The sequence below is a fragment of the Lepidochelys olivacea genome (assembly GCF_965140295.1).
Source record: "Lepidochelys olivacea isolate rLepOli2 genome assembly, chromosome: 7".
Classification (NCBI taxonomy): Eukaryota; Metazoa; Chordata; order Testudines; family Cheloniidae; genus Lepidochelys; species Lepidochelys olivacea.
Genome location: NC_140417.1, coordinates 111,222,108 through 111,246,635, shown reverse-complemented (window position 1 = coordinate 111,246,635; position 24,528 = coordinate 111,222,108). Strand labels below are relative to the sequence as shown.

The 24,528-nt window shown below is 39.5% G+C and overlaps 1 protein-coding gene across 3 annotated transcripts in view; it reads left to right on the top strand.

Moving 5' to 3' along the window:
- The window catches only part of SLC18A2 (solute carrier family 18 member A2), a 48,902-nt gene extending 28,929 nt beyond the window's left edge, over positions 1–19,973 (top strand). For all 3 annotated transcript variants that reach the window (XM_084633436.1, XM_084633435.1, XM_084633434.1), the window contains 7 exons: positions 2,942–3,037; positions 12,189–12,267; positions 12,530–12,581; positions 13,067–13,130; positions 14,070–14,189; positions 14,815–14,948; positions 19,710–19,973. In XM_084633436.1, the coding sequence (XP_084489562.1) occupies positions 2,942–3,037; positions 12,189–12,267; positions 12,530–12,581; positions 13,067–13,130; positions 14,070–14,189; positions 14,815–14,948; positions 19,710–19,817 (653 nt within the window). In that variant the 3' untranslated portion in view covers positions 19,818–19,973. The remainder of the gene's footprint in view (positions 1–2,941; positions 3,038–12,188; positions 12,268–12,529; positions 12,582–13,066; positions 13,131–14,069; positions 14,190–14,814; positions 14,949–19,709) is intronic.
- The last annotated feature ends 4,555 nt before the right edge of the window (positions 19,974–24,528 follow it).

Sequence of the window (24,528 nt, the reverse complement as noted above, 5' to 3'; positions counted from 1 at the left end):
GTGGCGTGGCTCAGGTTACAGGCTCCTTGACTGGGGCTGAAGTACTTGGGCTTCAGCTTTGAGCCCTCTGCCCAGGGCGGTGGGATCAGGCTTTTGGTTTGGCTCCCCCATCCAGCATGGCAAGAGTTGGGTGGGCTAAGGCTTCGGTCCCCCCTCCTGGGGTCGTGTGGTAATTTTTGTTGTTGGAAGGGGTCACGGTGCAATGAAGTTTGAGAACCCCTCTCCTAGAGACATTTTCTGTCATGTATTGTTAGGGAAATGGACTCAACTCCTTTATACACATCTGTATTTTTGAATTCTATCTTTGGGTAAGGTTATTAAGACCTGAATAAGAATTTTGTTACTTGAGCTCTTCTTTGATTCTAAGGGTAGGTCTACACTACCCACCAGATCGGTGGGTAGCAATCGATATATCGGGGGTCGATTTATTGCGTCTAGTCTAGACGCGATAAATCGATCCCCGAGCGCTCTCCCGTCGACTCTGGAACTCCAGTTCTGCTAGAGGCGCAAGTGGAGTCAACGGGGGAGCGGCGGCAGTCGACTCACTGCCATGAAGACGCTGCGGTAAGTCGATCTAGGTATGTCAACTTCGGCTACGCTATTCTCGTAGCTGAAGTTGCGTCCCTTACGTTGACTGCCCCCCAAGTGTAGACCAGGGCTAAGATAGAATAGAATTCATTCCTCCAGCTGCATTTTGTATGAGATGAAGTGGTTTTCCAGCATCAAGGTGTTCTTTCAGGCTCAGTTGACTTCTGGTTTTGGACAGGGCATCCTTGTGTATTTAATTGAAACTGCTCATAGACATTTGAAGGTTCCAAGAGCACAAAATGTAGCGGAAAGTTTACTTTAGCCGTTGTTGCTTGCCCCAGGAATGTATGGGTAGTGAGTCTACAAGTTTGTTTTAGGGGTCTTAGATGTGTAGTCTAATACACCTTGGCATTTTTGAACAAAGAATGACCGTGGTGCTCATTTTGTGCTGAACTGTGTGATGAGAAGTTTCTTTCAGGAGAAATAATTTCTCTATGACGTCAGACAAATTAGACTTGAGTTTTTAAAGGTAAAAATTGACTGGTAAACTACCGTAGAGACACTTGAATGTTTCTGAATACCAGTCCAAGACTGTAAGTATTAGAAAGACTTGAGGATTACATACCTAAGGGTACTCGTTACAACCATGGCTTTAAAACTTTGTTGAAGCTCACTTTGTGGTGTATCAGAAGATAGGCATATACCTGTCTCACTGTCCTGCTCTTACCCCTCACCCCCCAGATTGTGCAGGTTTTCTTGAGCAAAATGGGGTAGGCTCCTCTTGTCAGGGAATCAGAAAAAAATACCTTGTGACTTCAACCATGTAACTAGGAAAAATTTAGTGAAGATGCAGATAAGTGTGATTGGGAAATCTGGAAAGAAACTATGAGTCATTCTGGCTCCTTGAATTCAACAGGTAAATTTACCACATGTTAAATTTCATAAAACATTCCACTTGGCTCTAGCTGAGGCATATTGTAACACAGTTTGGGGATGTTTGAAATACCACCACCTGCACTAGATCTCCTTTGAGCATAGACGATTTACATCTCCAAGGCTGTAAGTCCAGCCCTTATACAAAATACTGGAGGGTTCCACAGTAATGGTCAAAAGCACTGTAGCTTGAACAGTGCTATGACAGAACTTTATAATATTACGGTAGAATACTTCTGATAAGGGTTCAGAGTAACAGCCATGTTAGTCTGTATTTGCAAAAAGAAAAGGAGTACTTGTGGCACCTTAGAGACTAACCAATTTATTTGAGCATAAGCTTTCGTGAGCTACAGCTCACTTCATCGGATGCACTTCAAAATATTTGAGACCACAGGGAGTGCCACATTTATAAGAGGCCAAGTTCTGGTCTTCTCTTACTATGGGTCAAGCGTGTCACTAGTCTTTCATAGAATCACAGGACTCAAAGGAACCTTGAGAGGTCATCTAGTCCAGTCCCCTGCACTCACGGCAGGACTAAGTATTATCTACATGCACACCCATGTTGGCTTTGCAGAGAGGGTTGGAGAGGAGAGATCCTTGCATCTGGTTGGGATACATTGAGCCTCTCGCGGTGTGGATAACCCATAATAATGAGCACTCCTGCTTCCTATAGAAGCCCTCAATAGATCTTGGACCTTTTCCTCACTGTGCTGCATCTGCAAAGTTAATTGCAGCCCCTGCTGAGCTGCTGCAGTGGGGGAGTGGGGCCAAGATGGGCCCAAGTTTTACAAAATAATAATAAATGAAAAACATCTCTCTTTTCTGGAAGTGAGTAGGATGCTGTTGAAGAAAGGGGAGATTAACTTTCTATCCTCCCCAATATCCTGGCGGGAGTAGAGGGCATCCCCCATGATCACAGCTACTTTTTGCTTTAAGGGATACACAGCTCTTTTAGGGTTCTCTGTGGCTGACAGAATTATGGGGACATCACACCACCTACGAGCCCGGAAGGGACACAGTGCCTCCTCTTAATCATCCTCAAGTACCTAGGGAATGGAGTCAGAGGCCATGCCTTGTACACAATAGGGCTAGGATTTAGCCCCAAGAGAACAGATGTAAAGACCAAAAGATTATAGTTATAACTTATCATTTGTACAACAGTCAGACCTAGTGCACTTTCTAAATGTCACCAACCTCACTGAAATCTTTGTCTCCCCCCACCCCATTATGAAAATAGCTTAACCTTTATTGTACAATTCCTCGGAGAACTGAAATAAATAAGAAGTTGGAGACTTACGTGATCCCCCTCTCCACCATTTAAAGTTAATCAATATTTGGTGTATGACAAACAGGGCTACAATTGTTTCTATAATTGCACATTGTTTCTATAAACACTGCCCTTCTCTGTTCAGCTTTTGGTGTTAACATCCAAGTGATATAATCCCTGCATTTCCCTCTCCCAACCCCTCCTCTCTTTAAGGATCAATCTGCTTTGCAAACATGGCTATTGCTATGCTGGAACCAGCATTGCCTATCTGGATGATGGAGACCATGTGTTCAAGAAAATGGCAACTTGGTAAAGTAGAGTGCAATATATTTTACTTGAGTCTTGTATATTGTAGCATGAGGCTGTTCCAAGTGTGGTTTTGTTAGCAGTGGTCTTCTTGGGTGCTTTGATGATAGATGGCAAGATGATCATTTTTTTCATCTTTTGGTCAACATCGTACTTAATTGTGTGATTATGTACACATATTTAGAGGTTGTCTGTTTGTGAGATATACACACTACAGAATTCAGTTTTTATTTTTTTATAATTTCAATGGATAATAGATTTTTTTATTGAAGCATTTTTTATTTTTATCCATTTAAACTGCGGGAAATTATGGAGGGTCATAATTATTTAATGAGAGTAGACATTGAGAATCAAAAGTTAAAGATTATAACTGTTAGAACACAATCTGTCAACATATTTTGAAGTTTCAGCCTTAAATCAAACAGCATTTTTCTTACTTTGCCTAGCAGTAAATTTCAGTTATCACTGACAAATATTTTTTTCATCAGTTTGTGTGTATATGGTGAAATCAATGTTTATTGACACTTACCGATAAAAAATTAATCCTTCCAAGTCTATATATCAGCATGATGGAAGAGCATGCCAGCTATCATAATTTTAGTATGATTATTGCAATATTTGATGTTTGACTTGAAGCCCCAGCTCCTGGAGACCAGTGAGTACACAAATATCTCAATTTCATTTAAAAATAAAGTTTCTGGCTCTTGTGGTTACAGAGAAAAGTATCAAAATGTGACTTGAGTGCACCATAAATGCTCAAAAACCAGAAGACAAATAAAAAGAACCCAAGATTATTTTTTATTAAAGTCTCATGATTTAAGCCAAGATGATGGTTTGGGGGCACTTGATTCATAGTTTTGAATGGTTGGGACTGGCAGTACAACATCTGTATCTGCCCTGTATGTAGTACACACGTGTATAGAGACATCCCAGAACTAACAGTTTACAGCAGTAATGCTGAGGGAGCTCTCGGCCCTTGTTAAAATTTTGCAACCAAATTGAAGGGAGGATTGGGAGGACCTCCCTGAGTCTGAAGGATTTCATCCTCTTCTATTACTATTAAATCATCTCTGTCAAAGGGCTTCTCCATGGAGCTCCTAATACTTCCTAAGAGCAAGGGCAAAATCCTGGCCCTACTGAGGTCAATGGGAATTCTGTAACTGAGATCAGTGGGGCCAGGGTTTCACGCCAAGTTCTTTGCCTTTGGGATGAACAAGCCTGCACCAAAAAACCAAAGTATTCAATAATGAGGACTCTGCCAAGATACCAAGCACAGTGCTCCTTCGTTCTCCTCTATATTTAGGACACGTTATGAGCATTCATGGCAATATCTTGTTTTATTTTTAATACCTTTGCATTTTCTTTATCCCATCCCATCCCCTGGTGTTATTTATCATGTTTATTACACTAGTGCCTACATAGAAACTGAGAATGGGGTGGGCCCCATTATAATTAGTACTGTACAGACATAGATTAAGAGACAGTCTTGCCTCAAAGTCTAAGTAGACAAGACAGACAAATGGATAGAGCATACAAGCAGAGTGAACAATATGATGGCAGCAAACGTATTCATTACACGATTATTTTTTCTTTTCTTTTAAGTTATTTTATTTAAATAATTTCAGTGGAGTTATTTTAGGAGGGGATTAACTATATGGATTGATTTACCTGTTCATTTATCTGGGCTAGTTTGCTTTCTGGAGAGCATGCTGTGTCTGACAGAGTTGTTTGCATGTTTGAGAAGGGTGAAATGATGAATCAGATTCCCTTTGCACATCACTGAAAGTCAGGAGTTATTTCATGATCTATTCAGGGAGAGGGAGGGGAAGAGAATGTGTGCAGGGGATATTGTAGAAAGATGTGCAAGCATGTGCATTTAGCTGGAGGTGGAAACTGGCTAGTACAATCTGATTATTTTGTGATGCTCCAGAGTGGGGTAAAGCAGTCAGAGTTTACAGCTTAATCTGGCCTATAAAGTAAACATTTTAAGAGGCTGAAAGTACGTATCTTCACATTATCTGAGTTATCACATGGTAACATTCTTTGTGTTTCCTCTTTAGTGTTAATATGTGACATTTTAATTAAACAGGTAATTTTCTAGTCAAACTTTTTTAAACTGTAGTTAACACTGAGCATGTTGCAGTAGCTGAAGGATAACGTTAAAGGGATGTTATAATCATCCCAAATACTATTATCTACAAACAATATTATTCACTCATAATTGTATTATTTTAGATCATCACCACAGATGACATGCAAACTGTAGTTCTAAAAAAAGCACCCTCAGGAAGCCAGAATCGAATTAGGCATCAATAATTAAAAGATTGCCAAACCATCAACCATGACAAAAAGTGCTATATTGTAATGTGAGCACATTAATATATAAGATTGGAGATTTTAAAGCCTCCCTTACAGAAGAAAACAGAATCCATCTAGTGGAAAGTTGCTTGTTTATCTGCCTCCCTCAACCAGAACATATTATTGATGTCAAAGAAATGAGGTTTGAGAACTTCCTATTTGAATAAAGATTGTTTGGAGGAGAATATCCATTCTAATTAATACTAGTTTTATCCCCTAATGATAAAAGCAGTTGATTCCATCCTGCTTTGTCTGATTTGATGGCATTAGCAGTTGAAAGTGTTTACAATCTATCTTGAACTGGAAGCTTTGAAAATGATGATTTTTATACGATTTAGAGTCTAGTTGTTTGAAGTACAATCTTGCAGTTCCTTCAGAAATCCTGATTTTGATCAGTTGGTTTTATACTCCATAAAACGTAGAAAAGGGAAAACTGGTGATTCAGTATTTCACAGCTTACCCATTGCCTTACATAGCTAACTGCAAGTCTTGGCTAAGTTCAGTAAAATTTTTGTAGTTTTCCAGTTCTCCTATAGTAAGTAGAATGATGTAGAAATTCAGCTCACAACAGGACTAGGGTAATGTCATCCATTTATTATACGCAAAAATGGCATGTTTTTCATTGTGACCTGTGTGTGTGTGTATAGGGGGGTTAGTCATAAGATGCTATGGCTAAAAATTCTCTCTAAATTTTGTTTATGAACACCAAAGAGAATGACATAGGCAAGAAAAATATATGCTGGCTCCAGAGGAGAGGCTGTGGTGTACTTTAAGGGAATTATTTGAACACATACCACTCTGATTTACTTGAGTGTGAAATGATTGACTAGAATGCTAGGCATGGTCTGCATTGAATTGTCATACACTTGTTGGTTTGGTTTCAAAAGAAGTAAGCAGAACAATAAATTCACAGCAACAGTTCTGCAATCCTCTACTATGTGGAAGTTAGAAATAAGGTCAGGAAATAAAAGAGGATTCACCTTAGGGGAGGAGCAACAACAAAAAAAATGCAATGAGTATATCTGGGGAAAGCTAATCCAAAAAGCAGATATTCAGATAGGAGAAAGAAACCCGAGGAGCAATAATATCAAGAGAAACCTAGACGAGATAGCAGAGAGCAATGAAATATGAGTTTGAAGGTTATATGTAAAGGCCAGATGATTTTTAGATACTTACAGTGACATCAAATAATAGGGCAGTATGTGACCATGGTGAAATTGCATTTGGAATAAGACCATCAGTTTTTAGTTCATTATTAGGAACATATAAAGAAATGGGAGAGAGCTTAGAGAATAATCAGGAGTGACAGAATTGCTTCAATTCTTCTATCCTTTCCTAAGTGGCCTTTGACAGTTACCAGGACCCTCACCTCACCTATCTACAGATATTTGAAGAATGTAAAAATACCAGAACAAAGGATAGAAAGGAATTACTAAGCCTTGTAGAAGGGGGCATAACTAGAAGTAATGAAATAGAATTAATAGAAACTTCAGGCTGAATATTAGAAAAAGCTTCTTCATAGTGAAGTTTATTAGGCTGTGGTATTACCTTTCCAGGGACATGTTGGAAGCTCCCTTGCTTGGGATAGCTGTGAATGCGTAAGATGCTAATAAGTTGTTATTGTCCCTTGTACATGGAAGGTTGTCCCTGAACAGATCCATAAGTACAATAGACTCTCCTTCCTTACATCCTTCCTTAAGGTCCCTTCTGCTGTGACATCTACAAGGAGTCAGACAATTAATGATAGGTATGTTGTGACAGTCAATGAGAGTTCAGTGTTGGGGCACTTGGCATTAAATGATGTTAGTTTATATTTTAAAAATTAATGATTCGGAACCAAGAAATTGTGTGTAGATTTTCCTAAGTAATAGCATGAATATATTAGTTAGCCTTGTCCTCTCTATTTCCCTTTTCTTGTTTAAAATGTAACTAGTATGTCTTAAATTAGGCTCAAGTTCTGGAATTGGCTCCATATGGGTGGTGAATCCTGGGCCCCAGAGGAGTGCACGGAAAGTTCAGACCCTTAAATTGTAAATTCTTTAGGGTGGAGGGCTGTCTTCCTATGCCAGAATTCCCCAAACTGTGAGGCATGCCCTTCTAGGGGGGTGTGGAGGAATGTTTTGGAGGGTGATGTGGATCCAGGTCAGTCCCCAGGGGGGGCGGGGAGGGAGTGGCACCCAGACCTGAACCACCCCCAGCTCTGCTCCAGCCCCACCCCCAGGGGTGGCCCCGGTTCCCAGCCCTGCAGCTGGTCCCATCCAGAGTCCCCCGACTCAGATCCACACCTGGCCAAGGCTTGGCTGCCAGCCCACCACCACGGCCCAGCTGTGGCTCTGTTCCCACCCCCAGTCTCAGCCTCAGCCTCATGATCAGGGCCTTAATGTGCTACTATCACGATAGGGATTAATATTGTGGATAACACTCCTGTCCTGGCAGGTGGGTAAATAAATGTTACATTTTAGTCAGATATTTTCACAAACGTACTCAGGAAAAAAAATCCCACACTATTTCACCATACAAAAACCTGAGAGAAATAATAGATAGTCAATATAATCCAATTATTACCCCCCACATATAATCTCAGTATACTCCTCCTCCTCAAACCCAGGTTCTAGAGTCTCACAATGTCTAAAAGAGATAGGGTTCTGGATGAAGATGAGCTGGGTTATCACTCAGCCTGGATAAGATGAAAGTAATACTACTCTAGATATTTCCCTATGCTGACAAGTGTTTCTCAGCCAATGGGTCACAAAACACAAATCGAGGGGTTTGTGAGGCATTGAAAATTTTGTTATAATCTAAAGCAAAGAAAAATCTCACTCTGCCACTTCCTGCACACTCTTGCCCAGCACTTATTCTCTGTCCATCTCAAAACACACATACACACACACACACACACAAAAATTATGTATGGGGTTACTGTTATCATTTTTCATCCAGTCTGCACTATTGTATTGTGCACTGCTTAGGGCAATCTAAGTCTTTCTGGAACCTCCAGCTGGTTCAGAATACAGCTGACCCCCCTCCTGAATAGTGTGGGCCATCATGAATACATAGCACCTGTGCTTGAATCTTTGTACTGGCTTCCTGCTTGCTTCCAAATACAGTTCAAGTATTGATTGTCCATCTGGAAGCTCCAAATAGCACAGAAAGCAGCAGTCCACCTGTTGAGGTTAGTCTATCTCTGATAGGAAATCGTCTGCTGTACTCTGTAATACAATCAATCAGATACATTTGAATACTCCATGTTTGGTGAGAAGGCTGGCTCAATTAAGAGCCCTTGCCTTTAGCACTTTTTCCCTGCAACAGACCAGTAGAGTCAGACTCTGGTCACCTTCAGACAATACTAGGCACATTCGTTTTCATTTACTATTGGATTTACTTTTTGTGCCTCCTTTTTTTAAAGTTATATTTGTTTATTTAAAGAGTTTAACTACCAAGGCAATAACTGCTCTAGACGTTATTAACAACTACCAGATGAAAGTAGTGTACTATACAGCTGCAATATTCATCTTCTATATTCTCCAGCCAATGAAATATTTTCTTTCCTTATTTGTTCCAAGTCTAGAGATATGGGGAAAATATATATATAAATAAAAAGACACAGGCAAGATATTGCAAAGGAAATCCCATTGAGCTTTCAGTGTTTCAAGCTCTGTAGGAGTGTGTCATACAGATTAATATGGAACATTTTCCCTGTTTTTTCAGCTGCCCCAGAGGGAGCCTTGGCAGAGAGGTTATGTTTTGCTGAGGCACAATTCTCTCCCTGATCTTTCTGGTATACAGGGAAACTGCTCCCCCCAACTGGCTGGCCAATCAGAAAGGGGATGGTGCCATGGTTCCTCCTCCCCCCACCCCTTTGAATAATGTGCACGCTTCACTGCACTCCCTGGCATTGAAGAACTGCTGTAATTCCTGATCCTTGCATGGGGCCTGCAAGTTTTGTTTTTTGAGGGGCTGCATGCAAGGGGCAATGATGAAGCAATTTTTTGCCTCCATCCACCTCATCCACTCACCTTCCTAAGTGTCCAGGACAATCTCCCCCTAAATGTCTTCTGACTCTTTCCAGTTTATCCCCGAATTCCTGATATAAATTTTACAAGCACATTACAGTTAAAAAATATACAGAGTTAAGATTAAACATGTCAAAGAAACTCAAAGATCTTCATGTATGAAAAGGCAGTTAGGCATCCAAACCATCTTAAACTTTATTCTCGTAGCAGTGTCTTGGAAAGAGACCAGACATTAAGCAGTCTTACTATTCCACAACAGACAGATCCATCCCTTCAATAATCACAAAACTAGGACACTTTACACAGTCTGAGAGCAACCCTGGTGTTTATGGCTGTACACACTTCAGAAAGAAGTGCAAATGTCCACTTAGGTGAACATCATTCTCACTCCCATTCACAAAGATACCACTTGTCACAAGCTATAAGAGTGCCATTAGATACAGACCTAGTGTATCTACCCACACAGACCTCCTAAGTTTACAGCATGATAACACTCACATGAAAAACAAAGGTTAGCACAGTCACAAAACACTACCTTGTCCTGGGTACCTACCCAGAGAAGTCAGATTTTCCCCTAGCTCCCCCAGCTCCCTGCCTCTGTGGTGCAGTGGAGAGAGCCGGCTCTATAAAGCTGCTACTCCCCACTTGTGGGCAGAGAAGGGTGAAGCTGAGTTGATGCAGAGGGGGAAGTAATCTGCTAATATTAGTCAGCAGCAGATTACTCCTCCCCCTTGCTCAGGAACGGAGATCCAGGGAACAGGCTTCTGGGATGCTCTTCTGGGAGCAGGGCAGTTGCACACCACTCCTTGTTCAGGGTTAGAAGGAGAGCAACAGTCTAGCTCTTAAATATCAGACTCAAATATGAAAAACATTTTAAGAACATAGCTTTCTGGTTCATGTTCAGTGCTCCACGCACAGTATGGGCAAAATACAGCATATTCCTCATGTGCAGCCACAGACTGGACTTTTTAAAACTCTTTTGAAAAAAAAAAATGGGGATGGTACATTAACTTTACTGTATCCATATAGTTGCATAGCAGCAGCTTCCCTTAATCCAACATCAGGATGAATGCACTACCTCAGCTTCTGATCTGAGGCCTCAGTTGTTCTGGGATTGTTGATAACTTGCTGTTTTGGCTAGAGGACTAAAGCAAGAACCGTTCCAGGACAAACTAAGAGTCCTGTAACCCTCCTCCTCTCCTCTGCACAGCATTTTCCTCATCATCTCTCCAGGCAGCTCATGTCCTCCCTACTACAGTCTTTGGGACTCTGAATTGGGGACAATCACCTGTCCTAAGGCCAACTGTCCTGTTCCACTGGTTCCCAGAGCCAGTTCCTACAGCACCTTTTTCTCTGACTCTTCTCCTGCCTTCTTCCACAAACAACCTTCCCCAGTGTCCTTCACCAGGAAAATATCGATCCTTCAAGCATGGTACTATTTCTACCAGTTTTCCTCTCCTACTGAGGGCAGGCTTCCTCTTATCTTTCCCAGCAGGCCTGGTTCTCAGTCACCTGCTCTCTGTCATGTGATACAGGGGAAGAGGGCTGGAATCACCAGGCACACTTGAACCTCTTAAAATCCCAGTTTACCCTCTAACACAGCGGTTCTCAAACTGTAGGTCAGGATCCCAAAGTGGGTCATGACCCCATTTTAACGGGGTTGCCAGGGCTGGCTCAGACTTGTTGGAGCCTGGGGCCGGGACCAAAGCCAAAGACCAATGGCTTCAGCCCTGGGTGGTGGGGCCTAGGTTACAGGCCCCCTGCCTGGGGCTGAAGCCCTTGGGCTTCAGCTTTGCCCCCCCCCACCTGGGACAGTGGGGCTTGGACTTTGGTCCTGCCACCCGGGGCAGCTGGGCTCAGGCTTTGGTCCTCCCTGCTGGGGTCATGTAATAATTTTTGTTGTCAGAAGTGGGTCGCGGCGCAATGAAGTTTTGGAAAGCCCTGGTCTAACAAATAGTGAGTGCAAATTCAAAATTCCACAGTCATAGTCTGTGGACTGCTCAAGCCTTTAGAAAAAGTCTTTGATCAAAAATAACATATCTTATAAAGTAAGTTTGAGGGGAGATAGGAGGCTGGTGTTATTGGTTGGGTGACCTTAACTGCAAATTGCCTTAGGTGACTCAGATGATTGATTTTGTTTTTAAGTTTAACTTTAACTCTGAATATATTAGCTCTCCAAATGACTTTTTAAAAAAACCAGTAATGTTCTTTTAAGATTTTTTTTTTTACCTTTAAGTTACTGAGATGTACTCTTAACTTTAATTCCTGCCTAACAAAGGGCTAGGTTCTGGCAGGAGAGAGAGGCGCCTTGACTCTGCCCCTTCAGTGTGCCTCTTCCTGCCCACCTGCAGAAGGGGGTGATGTAGCAGCTCTGTAAAGATGGCAGTTCCCTGCCTGGTGGAAGCAGCAGTAAGGCACACTGATGTAAGGAAGTTGGAGGGAGGTACCCCCTTGCTGTGGCACGCAGAATAGGCCATGATTTGGCCCAAAGTTTATTATATTTATTCTGAATATAATTTTGTTGTCTCTTTCTCACACACATACAGAGATTCTTATAGCTGATACTGAAATACTCTTTTTGAAGGCGTCACAATGGTACTGCGTTTGATGGATAATCTTGTTAGATTCCATGAAAGGGCTGGAACAAACCGGATATTTAATGCTTTGGTACAGGCACCAGGATTCCATTAGATTGTTTTAATCACAATTGCTGTGTCTGAACTTATTAGTTTTTCACTTCACTGAAATCATTGTTGATAAAATGTTTTTTTCATATTTTCCAGGCGTTGCTTTCCTTCCAGCTAGTATCTCTTATCTTATCGGAACTAATATTTTTGGGGTACTTGCACACAAAATGGGAAGGTATGCTTAATTAAAAAACCACAATCCTTCAGCATATTCATATAGCATTTCCAGTTTTTCCTCAGGCAGTTACTTGATAATAGAAATCTTTAGATTTTATTAGATATTATTAACCTGAAATTTCATTTAAATAAATCATGTTACGTATTTGGTTACATAATCCTGCACTACTGCTTTAGAAATAGCATTGAAAAATTCCAGACCATCTCTAACAAATCTGCATTTGTTTGATGTCTAAGAGAGAACATTTCTCCTTTGATAGGTGGCTTTGTGCTCTACTTGGGATGATAATCGTGGGAATAAGCATTTTATGTGTGAGTAAAAATTGACATGTCAGCAGAATGAACTACAAATTCAACTCAGCTCAAAAAATGTATATATTAACTTTGAGTATGTATTTTGCTCGTGAGATTTTATTGAAGTTTCTGCTTGTGATGCATTTTTAAACATCAGTTTGTTAATCAATCCTGAGTGCTTTCAACAAAAATTGCCTTCTAGAGAGTGCTTATCATGTTGCAGGAGGTGATCAAAGAGTTGAAGAATACGAACTATAATTTCTTACAGTTCTCTCCTAATCAACAGCTATTATAAGCTGTAATTAAATGCAATAAGTATTTTTATGACACAATCATGCAAAACAGTTACAATGTTTTCATCTATATTTCTGTACAAACTGCTCCATGCTTCCATACTAAACAATTAAATGAATTGTTTTGAGGATTTATTTGCGAAAAAGACAAATGATCCCATTAGCAAGATGTGATGGGTTATACTTAAATCTCTGAAATTTAATTTGCAGGTACCATTTGCCAAAAACATATATGGGCTCATAGCACCAAATTTTGGGGTTGGGTTTGCCATTGGTAAGTAAAATTACTTGTATATACATATTTTGAAGTCTATTTAGAAAAATAACATTACTACAGAATTACATAAAAGATTCTTTTTGTTGCCATTCTGAGTGGGCAACGCCCAAGGTTACACTCTGAAACAAATTTGGCAGTAGACTAGCAGTAGTTTTAAGGCCTGAACTCAAGGGTGTTCAACCTAGACTTTCAGCAACTGGACTAGATTCTGACCTCTGTTACCTGGGAATAACTCCATTGACCTCAATGGATCTTTTAAGATGTCCCAGAATTCTAGCAATGCATTGTTAAAAAACAAAACAAAACAAAAAACCCCAGCACTTTACTATTGCCTGACATTTACATAAAAGCAAACACACTCGACTTACTGCTGACCCAGCGTAAATCCCCTACCATACACATGTGCCCTCTCGTCACAGTACACATGAATGTGTTTGCTTATAATGGGCCATGTAGTGAAACTTGAGTGGGATTTTTTAATGATTACAGGGTACAGCGGTTGACAGATGGTTTAGTAATTTGATATTTAGCAGGTATTCTGAAGTGCCTACAAACACAAAGAACTGTTAGTAAGTGTAGAAATTACAGTATGTTTATAAACCACAAATATCATGCAGCTTTTTGATCTGATAACTCATGCGGCTTTTGTACTCACAGTGAAAACAGCTCACAAATCATGCATGTGAAGTACAGCATAATAATAATGACAGACTTGAAACCAGTATAATCCTTTATGCTTATAGGCATAAGCAAAGATGTATAAGCCTGGACTGAATAGTTTGTTTTCTAAATGAATATGTTATTAAAAGCTTCTTTATGTTAATAATTCTTCTAGTTTCATTTACATCTTTTTAGATCATATGAGGTTGATATATTAAGAGAGACAAATGAAAGCTGTTTCATGAAATACAATTTTCCTCCTATCATCATAATCAGGAATGGTGGATTCCTCAATGATGCCAATTATGGGCTACCTTGTAGATCTGCGTCATGTTTCAGTCTATGGCAGTGTGTATGCAATAGCTGATGTTGCCTTCTGCATGGGGTTTGCATTAGGTAAGGGCTTAATTTTCTCCTGTTTGTAATGCATCTAATAGACGTGAAAAGAGAAACTAAAAAAAGGCTTGGGGCAAATACCCAGAGCACTATAGGCTCTATAAACTGCAAAGCTCGTGTGATTCTGCTGCATTAGGTTGGTAGGGGAACAGAATGCTGGCAGCCTATATGGAGATTCCACACCTCCTATATGCCGTGATGGGGAAGGGCAGGTGCTAGCCAAGAAAGTTAGGTTCCCAGTGTGGGGGCATTATAGTACCCGAAGCTAAAGTACTGGTTTCTTCTTTGCCTGGCTGGGGAAGGAAAGGATTCCATTGTCTTCCCCTCAGTGTACTGTGCCATGAAACCTTGTGTCTAGCCTATTTACTTAGGTGTGGTGCAAGAACAGTGTACAAGAGTTCTGATCCCATGGCCATTGAAACCCGTATAGGATCTCCAATTACTTCAGTGGACATAGGATTGGTACTTAACAGCATTTTGTGCTTAAACATGAATTTTAAATGCATATTTACTTTTCTTAAATGGATTTTTAGACCATGAATTTTGTATTTAAAAAATATGTTTGCCCCCAGTCATTATCATAAATATTTTGCAGTATTTAGAAAGAGCTTTTTATTTCCAAAAGGTCCCTCTGCTGGTGGTGCCATTGCAAAGGCAATTGGATTTCCATGGCTCATGACAATTATAGGGATTGTGGATATTCTCTTTGCTCCTCTGTGTTTTTTCCTTCGAAGTCCACCTGCCAAAGAGGAAAAAATGGTAAGCAGAAAATGTTGTTTTGCAGTAAAATGAACAATGCCTTATTTATACTTCTCTAGCACTAATTATCCAGAAAACCAAAGGACCCATGGATTTTCTGCCATCTCTGCCCCTCCTCTTTAGAGTAGTAACTCCACTGTTTAACTGGAACTGTATTTCCTGAGCCCCTCTACAGTATTTTAGCACTCCCTCCTTTTGTTTTTGCAATAAAATGCTTTCTTTGACTCAGAGCAATAAGGGCCCCAAAGTTGTTCCCCAACACTGTAATGGCTGGACGCAGTATAAAATGCTGCAGCGCCTCTGGTGTGGAAACCCCAAACTCAGATTTGCTCTATCTGCTTTCCTCCTAACTCCAGAAAAGTGTTTTGCTGAGGTTCATCAAGTCCTTATTTCTTTGTGTCATTTCTACTGTACTCTTCGGGTATGTCTACACTGTAGTGAAAAAGCCATGCCAGCTGACTCAGGCTCATGGGACTGTTTAATTATGGTGTTGACATTCAAGCTTGGGCTGAAGCCCAGGCTCTAGGACCACGCCAGGTGGGAGCATCCCAGAGCTTGGGCTGCAGCTGGAGCCCAAATTTCTGCATCACAATTAAACAGCCCTTGACCTGAGCCCAAGTCAGCTGGCACAGGCCGGCTGAGTGTGTGTAATTGCAGTATAGACATACCTTTAAAGGCCCTTTACAATGTATTTTGCTCCATCTCCTCTTTATTCCTCCTTTTTGCAGCCCCTCTTACAAGTTAATTGCTCCACTTTTCCTGGCTGTAGCTGCGGCCTTCTCTTGAGTTTCCTTTTGCTTCTTTTTTCTCACATTATCTTATGCCTTAATCTTATCATGTACATTATCTTCAGCCTTGTTTTCTTCCAAGGCAGTTGTTGCTGGTTTCCCCCCTGCCTTCTTGTGCCGTGGCCTGCTTCTTGTTCGCCTCATTCTTTCACTGCTGTCTATTCCTCTTGCCCTTCCACAGCTCTCCTCTGTGCCTTGAAATCTGCTGCTCCCTCTCCCTTCCCTCCATCACTCCCTCTTCTACTGCCCCTTCCCATTATCTCCTTTCTCCAGTCACCTACATTCCTTCTGCTTGGTCCAAGCCCAAAGATCCTCTTACCACTGGGGCTGATGTACTGCTCTGCTCTTCTGCTTCTTCCAGCTGTCTGGCAAGAGGCTAGGAAGGTGCAGCTGCCTGGCTACGATAGGAGACATGATACATCCCCATCATTAGGTTAAATACAGCCCAAACAATGTAGAATTACCAGTATTCTGGTTCCAAGACCCAGACAACCCTACAAACCCAATATGATACTGGCTACATCATCTCTCCAAGCCCCATGGAACTGCAGGTCTAGCCCAATACTTCCTCCTAGGGGCCCTGGGTCCTTCCCAATGTGGAAGAATGCTGGCTTTCACCCAAGATGTACTCCTTAAGTACAGGTGCAGTCACTTTTGCACTTAGGATAGCAAAACGTAATTATGCATGGGCCCTTGTGTTCCATGTGCAGTGACATCTCTCTGAAAGGTAAGAAGAGAACCACCTGATGTGACTCTGTCACACTTAGTACAGGCACATGCAGAACAGAAAATACTCGCAGAAAATCTGCCAACTGTGGATTCAGCTTACATACAGTTGTACACAGATTCTGAAGGCAATTCTCCAGAGATTTCTGCAGACTACTCATCATGACCTTTTTAGACTGCAATGATCATTTTGTATAGTGATTAGAGATAGGGACAGGGGACGAGAAATAACTAAGAACTACTGTTGTTTGCCAGAGATACAAACTGGCAAAGCTCTATAGCTTTGTTTCAGTCTTTGTTACATGAAGATGCTTGTTTCTTGGAAAATCTGTTTGAAAGGCAGTAGAAGATTTGGTGAGAGGAAACATAAGAGGGACATTTCCTATCAAAAAGAGAGCCAGCCAAGAAGAGAAAATTCAGGCACTTCAAGAGCAGGAGAGCCTAGTTGCAGCTATGAAAAAAAACCAAAACAAACACCTGGGGTTCCCAAAAAGTGGCCTGAGGAAGGAAGAATAAGCCAGGGAAGTATGCAGTTTGGAGAAAAACGTATACTTGGTGAAAGTGATTCAGCTCAGAAAACAGCCAAAGCTTAATTGCTGGAGCGTATCCATGAGGATTGTCTCCACTAGGGTAGTTATAGAACAATGGGGGGCAATTGCCCTTGTCGGTAGTTTTAGGTTCATGTATTTAAACTTACAGATGGTTTTGTTTTTATAAAACCTTGATTTTTCATCCCATAAAATTACATTCTTCATGCAAGCCAGGATAGGTGATACATTTTTTTAGTTCAGTTGCCACATTAAACTGATTAAACCACATTAAAGGAAAATGAAAACGGAATTCAAGCATAACATGCACAAGCAGCACTTTCCTTCTCTCTGGTCCTTTTTCCCCTTTACTCTTCTCCACTGATCTATTTGGTAAAGCAGTAAGGAGCAGATTTTAATGGATGAAAAATCCAAGACTGATGAAGATATATGGAATGACACCATTTTTTCCCATTCAAGTTCGGATATTTGAAGCACTCAGAATGAAATGGAAAATGTAGCTACTCCATCACCATTAGTAAAACTACCCATCATGCATTATAACTTGTGGCATTCCACTAGAATTCAATAGAAGGGGGGGGGTTGGCATTTAGTTCTGCTTTTGTGAACTCATCATGACCCCGAGTACACATGTAACTAGCAGACTGACCTGTGAATGGCCTATAACCAGCAACCAGGAAACTCAAGAAAAAACAGAACTATTTTTGGGAGCAAAGAAACATTCACTGTACCTTTTAAAAATATATATACTGTGTAATTTCTAACTAAACTGAGGGACCTTTTAATATTGTATGTAGGCAAGAAATTCTTATAGCTATATTGCTCTAGTTTGATATACAAAGTCTTCCCAAAATGCAGTTTAAAAAAAATCTCAGGGACAACAAGACAAACCAAAAAGATAAGCCTTGACACTAATTTGAATTTAACTCTCTTGCAATATATTTAGGAATCTTTTGTATATAAGCAGTTAGACAACGGCACCTTTTTCTTCAGAAATTATATTACTCTCTTGTCAGTAAGTAGCTGCAGTGAAACCATAGGTCAAGCACAGCATCATTGATTGGACCATTTCGTTTTCCTGTGGCAAGAACAGTAGACAAGTAGAAAACACTGTTCATGCATGAGTGCTCAAAGCCAGTTTCCATCTGCCTGTGCTACAGGTGAGCTTTAAAAAAAAAAAAAGTCCCACTGTGAAGACAACCAGCTTACTGTTAGCTGTCTTGTTAAGGGCAAAAGGCCAATTTTGGGTTGGAGTAATCCTCACACAACTATACTGATGTAAAAATACAGGGTCCCTTACCCTCAAAGGCCTTAAAGTCTTGTGTGCAGATTGCTATTTTGCAATTCTATGGAGTGAAATCCTAACCCTATTGCAGTCAAGGGGAGTTTTGTCACGGACTTCAATGAGGCCCGGATTACACCTATGATGTTTAAGTTCTTCAATCAGACATTAATACAGCACCTCATGAGGGGCCCAACCTTGATTGGGTCCTATAAGTGCTACCATAATTCAAATTATAACTGCATAGTTCACTGTTCTCTAAGTAACTTGTTGCATGTTACTGATCTGGCACTGCTCTGCTTTCAGTTTTGATGAAGAGGACAGAAAGCCGATATCCTACCTTATTAACTTTGCATGATTAATAAAAACCATAATCTATCAATAGAATATCATGTCAATGGTTTGTAGTGGGCTGGCCTTGCATTGCAGTAACTGGATTTTTATAGGTTAGCATTAAATACAAATAAACAGGCCACCAAACTCTGTTCTCACAGACAAGGCCTGATATTACAGTTGCAACTCACAGTGGCCCAACTTCAGTCAATAAAATTTACACTGGGATATTCCAGGGATTAATTTGGGCTACCAGTTTCACTGGTAACTAAAGGTATGTCTACACTGCAATTAACCCCCACTGGCTGGCCTGTGGCAGCTGACTCAGGATCATGGGGCTGTAGAATTGAAGTGTAGACATTTGAGCTTGAGCCCAGCCTCTGGGTTCCTCCCCTCTTGCAAGGTCATGGAGCTTGGGTTCCAGCCTGAGCCCCATGGGCCTGTGTCAGCTGACAGGTCAGCTGTGGTATTTAATTGCAGTGTAGACATACCTTAAGAGCAGAATTTGATCCACTGTATAAGACTAGAATAGATGCTACAAGTTTGAATTAGTTTCTGAAACCAGAAAGGAAAATTTTCTCCATGTGTAGGGAGGTAACTGGTAATATTATGAACAGTAGTCATAGTGTGGATTATTCACATTGATTTGATGCGTCAGAAGTGGTGGGGAAATCAAGTGACCCAGGATAGAACCATTCCTTAAAGCAATGGTATTCTGCCCTCTTGTGATTCAGATTATTAACAGATGATGATGCAAAATGTAGCTGTAAATTCACTATCTGTAACATACTGGAAAGATAACTCACATCTTAGTGACACAGGGTGAAATCCTGGTCCCACTGAAATCCTATATATAGAAGTTTTGCCATTGACTTCAGTGGGGTCAGGCTTTCACCTATATTCTTTATGGGCTTGATCCTACTCTAGTTGAACTCAAAGGTTTTGCCACTGACTTTAATGAAAGAAGAATCAGTGCCTAAAACAGTGGCTAAAGTTGTGTGGCTTTTTGTGAAAAACAGGCAGCTGCAGACATCATTAAAATGTTTAGCAGATATGCTAATACCCCTACTCTTTTTTCTTTTAGGCAATACTCATGGATCATAACTGTCCCCTTAAAACAAAAATGTATACTCAGAACAACGTCCAGTCATATCCAATAGGTGATGATGAAGAATCTGAAAGTGATGAATAATATTAAAAGCCATATTATTTTGGTGTACACAATGCAGTGTTTCCTGTGAAACATCTCATACAGAAATATGTTTTAGGTGTACTGTACTTTTAATGGTGAAATAGTAAAGAAACCAAAGGTATATTATTTATTTCCCATGGTTATAACGTAGATTGCCAACTGCCTTATAAAGAGAAAATAACTTTTATAGGGGTTTGTATAGTGTTGAAAATTTTATTTTATGTATTTAATTTTATTAAATATTATACAGTATATTTTTGATTAACTGTGTAGTTAAATCTGTATAAACATTTGAATCCAAACTATAATTTTCTAAATCTTATTCATGGACACTGACATAAGATTTCATAGTTTGGACTCATTAGTGGTAATGAGTTCTTGACAGTAAAATGCTTCCTCTGATTCTTAATTATTCCTCTGATTAAAAAAAAGGGAAGTTCAAAGAACACACAACCTATCCAACTCTCAGCTCTTTTAAATATACTGTGCTCTTTGAAGCACATTCACAAGAGATAAAGTCTAGAATTAAGACAGCACTTTATTACCAGTTGTTCAGCTCAGGGTCATACAGTGCCATCAATTTTGGTTTCTTTGCAGAGCTTCCCTGATGATTCCAAAGGTGAGCTCTGCATAAAATTGATGGCATACTGAGACCTTACGGTAAGAAAATAAAACTTTATTTTTAAAAACAAAAATTGTTTTCAGACATATCAGTGTATTGCTAAAAGAGTTAAAATGTGTTTCTGAAGGATGGGTACTGCTCTAACTCCAGTGACTCTTGCTGGCTCATCCACTAAAGGGTATTGTCACTAGCTTTAGAAGAAACTGTATATTTGCTCTCACACAGGAGATACTATGGTTTCCATCTGATGTGTGAAGGAACGCTGGGCAAATTTCAAGGCAGGAACACACTTTGGATATATAGGGATGAATTGAGAGGCCGGTGTTGGCTATTAATCTAAAATAGCACTAGGTCAACTAAAGAAACAAAAGATAAGAGTCAAAATTTGTCCTCACATGTATGCTCCCCCTTTCCCCCCTTTGAGGATTACAGTTGTATCAGAGTGAAATTGGGTTTTAAAACTACAGCTGATGTAAATACAGATGTAGCTCCACTGAAATCAGTTCAGCTATGCCAATTTACACCAGCTGAGGATCTGGCCAAGGATATGTAAATGTACAACAAAACCAAAGTTAAAACATTGCCATTACTTTTTTGCCCTGTAATGTAGTCTTAGTTAACCATATATTCTAGGTGCTGGGAAAACTGGATAGAAGAGTATTTGATATCTCCTGCTAAAATTATTTATGTACAAGTGGGCTATTGTACCTTCAAGAGAGTAGGGGCAGCATGAAGCCTTGACATTAACAATTTTTATATTCAGAAGTTTTATTTTTGTCATCTCAACTTTATTTCAGGTACTTCTTACACATTCGTTTCAGGATTTTTATGATTAGTTAAGATCATTGCAGTACCACAGTATTTACATTTAACATCTTACTTAAAGGACTCCACTTCGGTAGCTTTAACTAAAAACTATTTTACACTGATTTGCCTACACTTCTAGAAATTTTGTTTGTCTGTTTCTTTTATTTGAAAATGAAGTCAAATGATAAATTTAGCCAAAATAATGGAAAAGTAACAGATAGCTCATTATCAATACCTCTAGTTATTTGATGAGACTAAATCTAATGCAATGAAAGTACTGCATTAGGCACTCTAGTTATCTGCACTGAGAAAAATCAAACTGTTAAAGTAAACACAACAAAAAACGGAAGTGTTTTTATCTAGTGTTGTGTACATGTAGTTTTTGTTTGTAAATGAAAATCTTTATGTGCCTTCTTTCATGTATCAGCAGATGTTTCATGTACTAAAGCAGATACTCTGTGTTTACATATGGTTTTGTAAAGCATATATAGTATGGTCAGAAAGTATGGAAATGCTGTGAATCAAATCTCAAGTATTGCTTTGTTGATAATTATGCAGTAAGACTACATAAAATAAATAAAAAGTAATCTGAAATAAATTCATGATTTATTGCAACACAATACGGTAACTATCTCACCATTTTCTGTGCTGTTATGGTTTGCACACACCAGGAAGTGGAAAGAAGGTAATCAGAATTGATCAACCTCCTAGGAAAGGTTTCAGAGGAGCAGCCATGTTAGTCTGTATCCGCAAAAAGAAAAGGAGTACTTGTGGCACCTTAGAGACTAACAAATTTATTTGAGCATAAGTACTCCTTTTCTCCTAGGAAAGCAACATTTAACTCATACCTAGTCTATTTATGATTTCTAACAGGCAGGTTAAACGTTTCCACACCAGGAGACAAGAGGCCTATGTATAACCTGCTAATGTAAAATGAGCTCCGAAGCAATCTGACAAATGACTTTTGATTCAAATTTTAATTTTTGTAAACTGCTCTAATAAATAATGCAGAAAGATGTAGAAGGGATTACAAGGCATACAGGAGACTGTTCATTCCTGAATGGACATGTGTAAGTAAATGTACGTAAAATGCTAAATAGTAATAAGACCACACCATAGCAGGAATCGACTTATTACAAAGTATGAAGGATCACAGCAGAGTCTGAAAACTGACTTATGCTAGTAACTACTTTTGCATGTGGCTGTCTTCTATTATATTTTATTGATGCAATAGGTTTGACAGCATTTCTGTAGCTTCCAATACTCTTACAATACAAGAAAATGATTCTTTCCATGCCCCACAAAGTATCTGGAAGACAAACATTTTTAATACAACAGAGACTGAGATTTGGCAAGTCTGTCGACAGCTCCTTCAGTCCACTGCATTGGTTGCAACACCAACTATATGTAAAACTGCCATGCAGTGCAATATCCTTTCTACAGTTTTCTTTAATAGAAGCAGTTTGTATTTTTAAGTTTAGCATTTTTTTAAAATAGCTTCAACTATGAGATTTATCAATGAATCTAGTTGCATGACTAGGTAATGGTACATATGAAATTCATGTTTTGATGAGTGAAATGAGTGAGAAATGTGGTCTTCATATTATGACTGCGTGTGTTTGGGATTTGGATTTTTCAGTCTGTAACAGGGCAGTAAAATAGATTATTAGAATTTGTCATGACCTTGAAATTTGTTTCCAAACAATTCTCTGCCTTAAAATGTTTACATCATACAAATTTGTAGATCAATTTAAAAAAAACAATCAAATGTCAGTAAGTCTTTTACTTTATGTTTTTGTGAACATCTCTGGTTGATATCAATTGTTCAGTGGAATTTATTGCCCTGAAGTTGGATCTATAATACTAACATTTAAATTTTAATTAGCATACCGTATATTCATCTGGATGAAGTGCAATCACCAATTGCATTAATCAGTGAATTTTTTATGTTCATATTTAGATAACATAAGTTGCTACATTTAGAAGGCCCTATCAAGAAAAAGGTAGAATGTCCTGTTCACTGGATTTATTTTTGCATTTTTCTTGATCAATTAAGAATTTGTTTTAAAATGAAAATTAAGGGAGACATTCACATTGTTACACAAATCCCAAGTAAATGAGCTTTGTGAGAGAGACCCTTGAGGAGAGATTCAGGGGGTCAGCTCAGTCCTCTTCAAGCGACGGGCAGAGTGCAGAACAAGTGGACTGTGGCTCTATGTATCCCCTCACTGTGGGGTTTCTAGTCAGCGTATCCAAACATATCATAGCCGAGCTGGCTGTGCCCTATCACTCTGCCCCCAACACACCCACATACCATGGAGACAATGGGCACAGTGGAGACCCCCTGTATGACCTCTCTCCCTTCCTTCTCCCACCGCCCATCCCAAATCCATGCAATAGAACCATGAAAATTCTGCTGTACTTTGGGTCTTCTGTGGCCATGGAGGAACAGGTGGATTTCATCTAAAATCAGTATTAACAACCCAATGGTACGGCATGGCTGTAATTATATTTACCTTTAACCACATGGGAAACTTTGAAAAACATTCTGTTTAGGAATAATTCTGCTGCTGTCATTTAGTGTATTTTTCTATCCCTATTTCCCCTAAAAAATATTTGCTGCTTAATAGGTTACGTGCTTTGCTACTCCTCCTCCTCCTGTAGTTACAGATGTCTATTTATGACAAAGTACACATTGTAGGAGAATACAGATAGGGAATTGGCAGGAGGAACAGATCAAGTGAGTTAGTAAACTGCAAGGATTCTATTTTTTAAAAAAATGTTACAGGGAATAAAAAAAATAAAGCACAAGGAAGAAAAAATATAGGATAGATCAGAATTATTCTTAAACAGAGTGAGTCAGATTGTTCCCTGGTGTAACTCCATTGACAGTCTTTATTACCATCATTAGAAGTAGCAGTATTTGTACAGTGCCCAGAAGTCTTAATCAAGGATGTGAGTCCTGCTATTCTAGGCACTCTGCAAACACTCATAGTTACACCATCTATTTATTTGGCCCAATGTTTTTTAAAAACTTCCATACTTTTTAAATTGTGCTGAGTGTAATAAAAATGCATATGCTAAATACAGAGAATGCATTAAAGGCTTACACAGCAATCAGTAATTTTACTTTTCTATAAACATATATTCTCTTCCCCCCCAAAGGTAGTGTGCTTTCTAAATTATCATACCTTAAATAGTAATATTTTTAAATATTGCATTGCAGTAGTTTAACAGTGCAAAGAAGTAACTGATAATTTAGCAAAACTATTTTATTAAAGC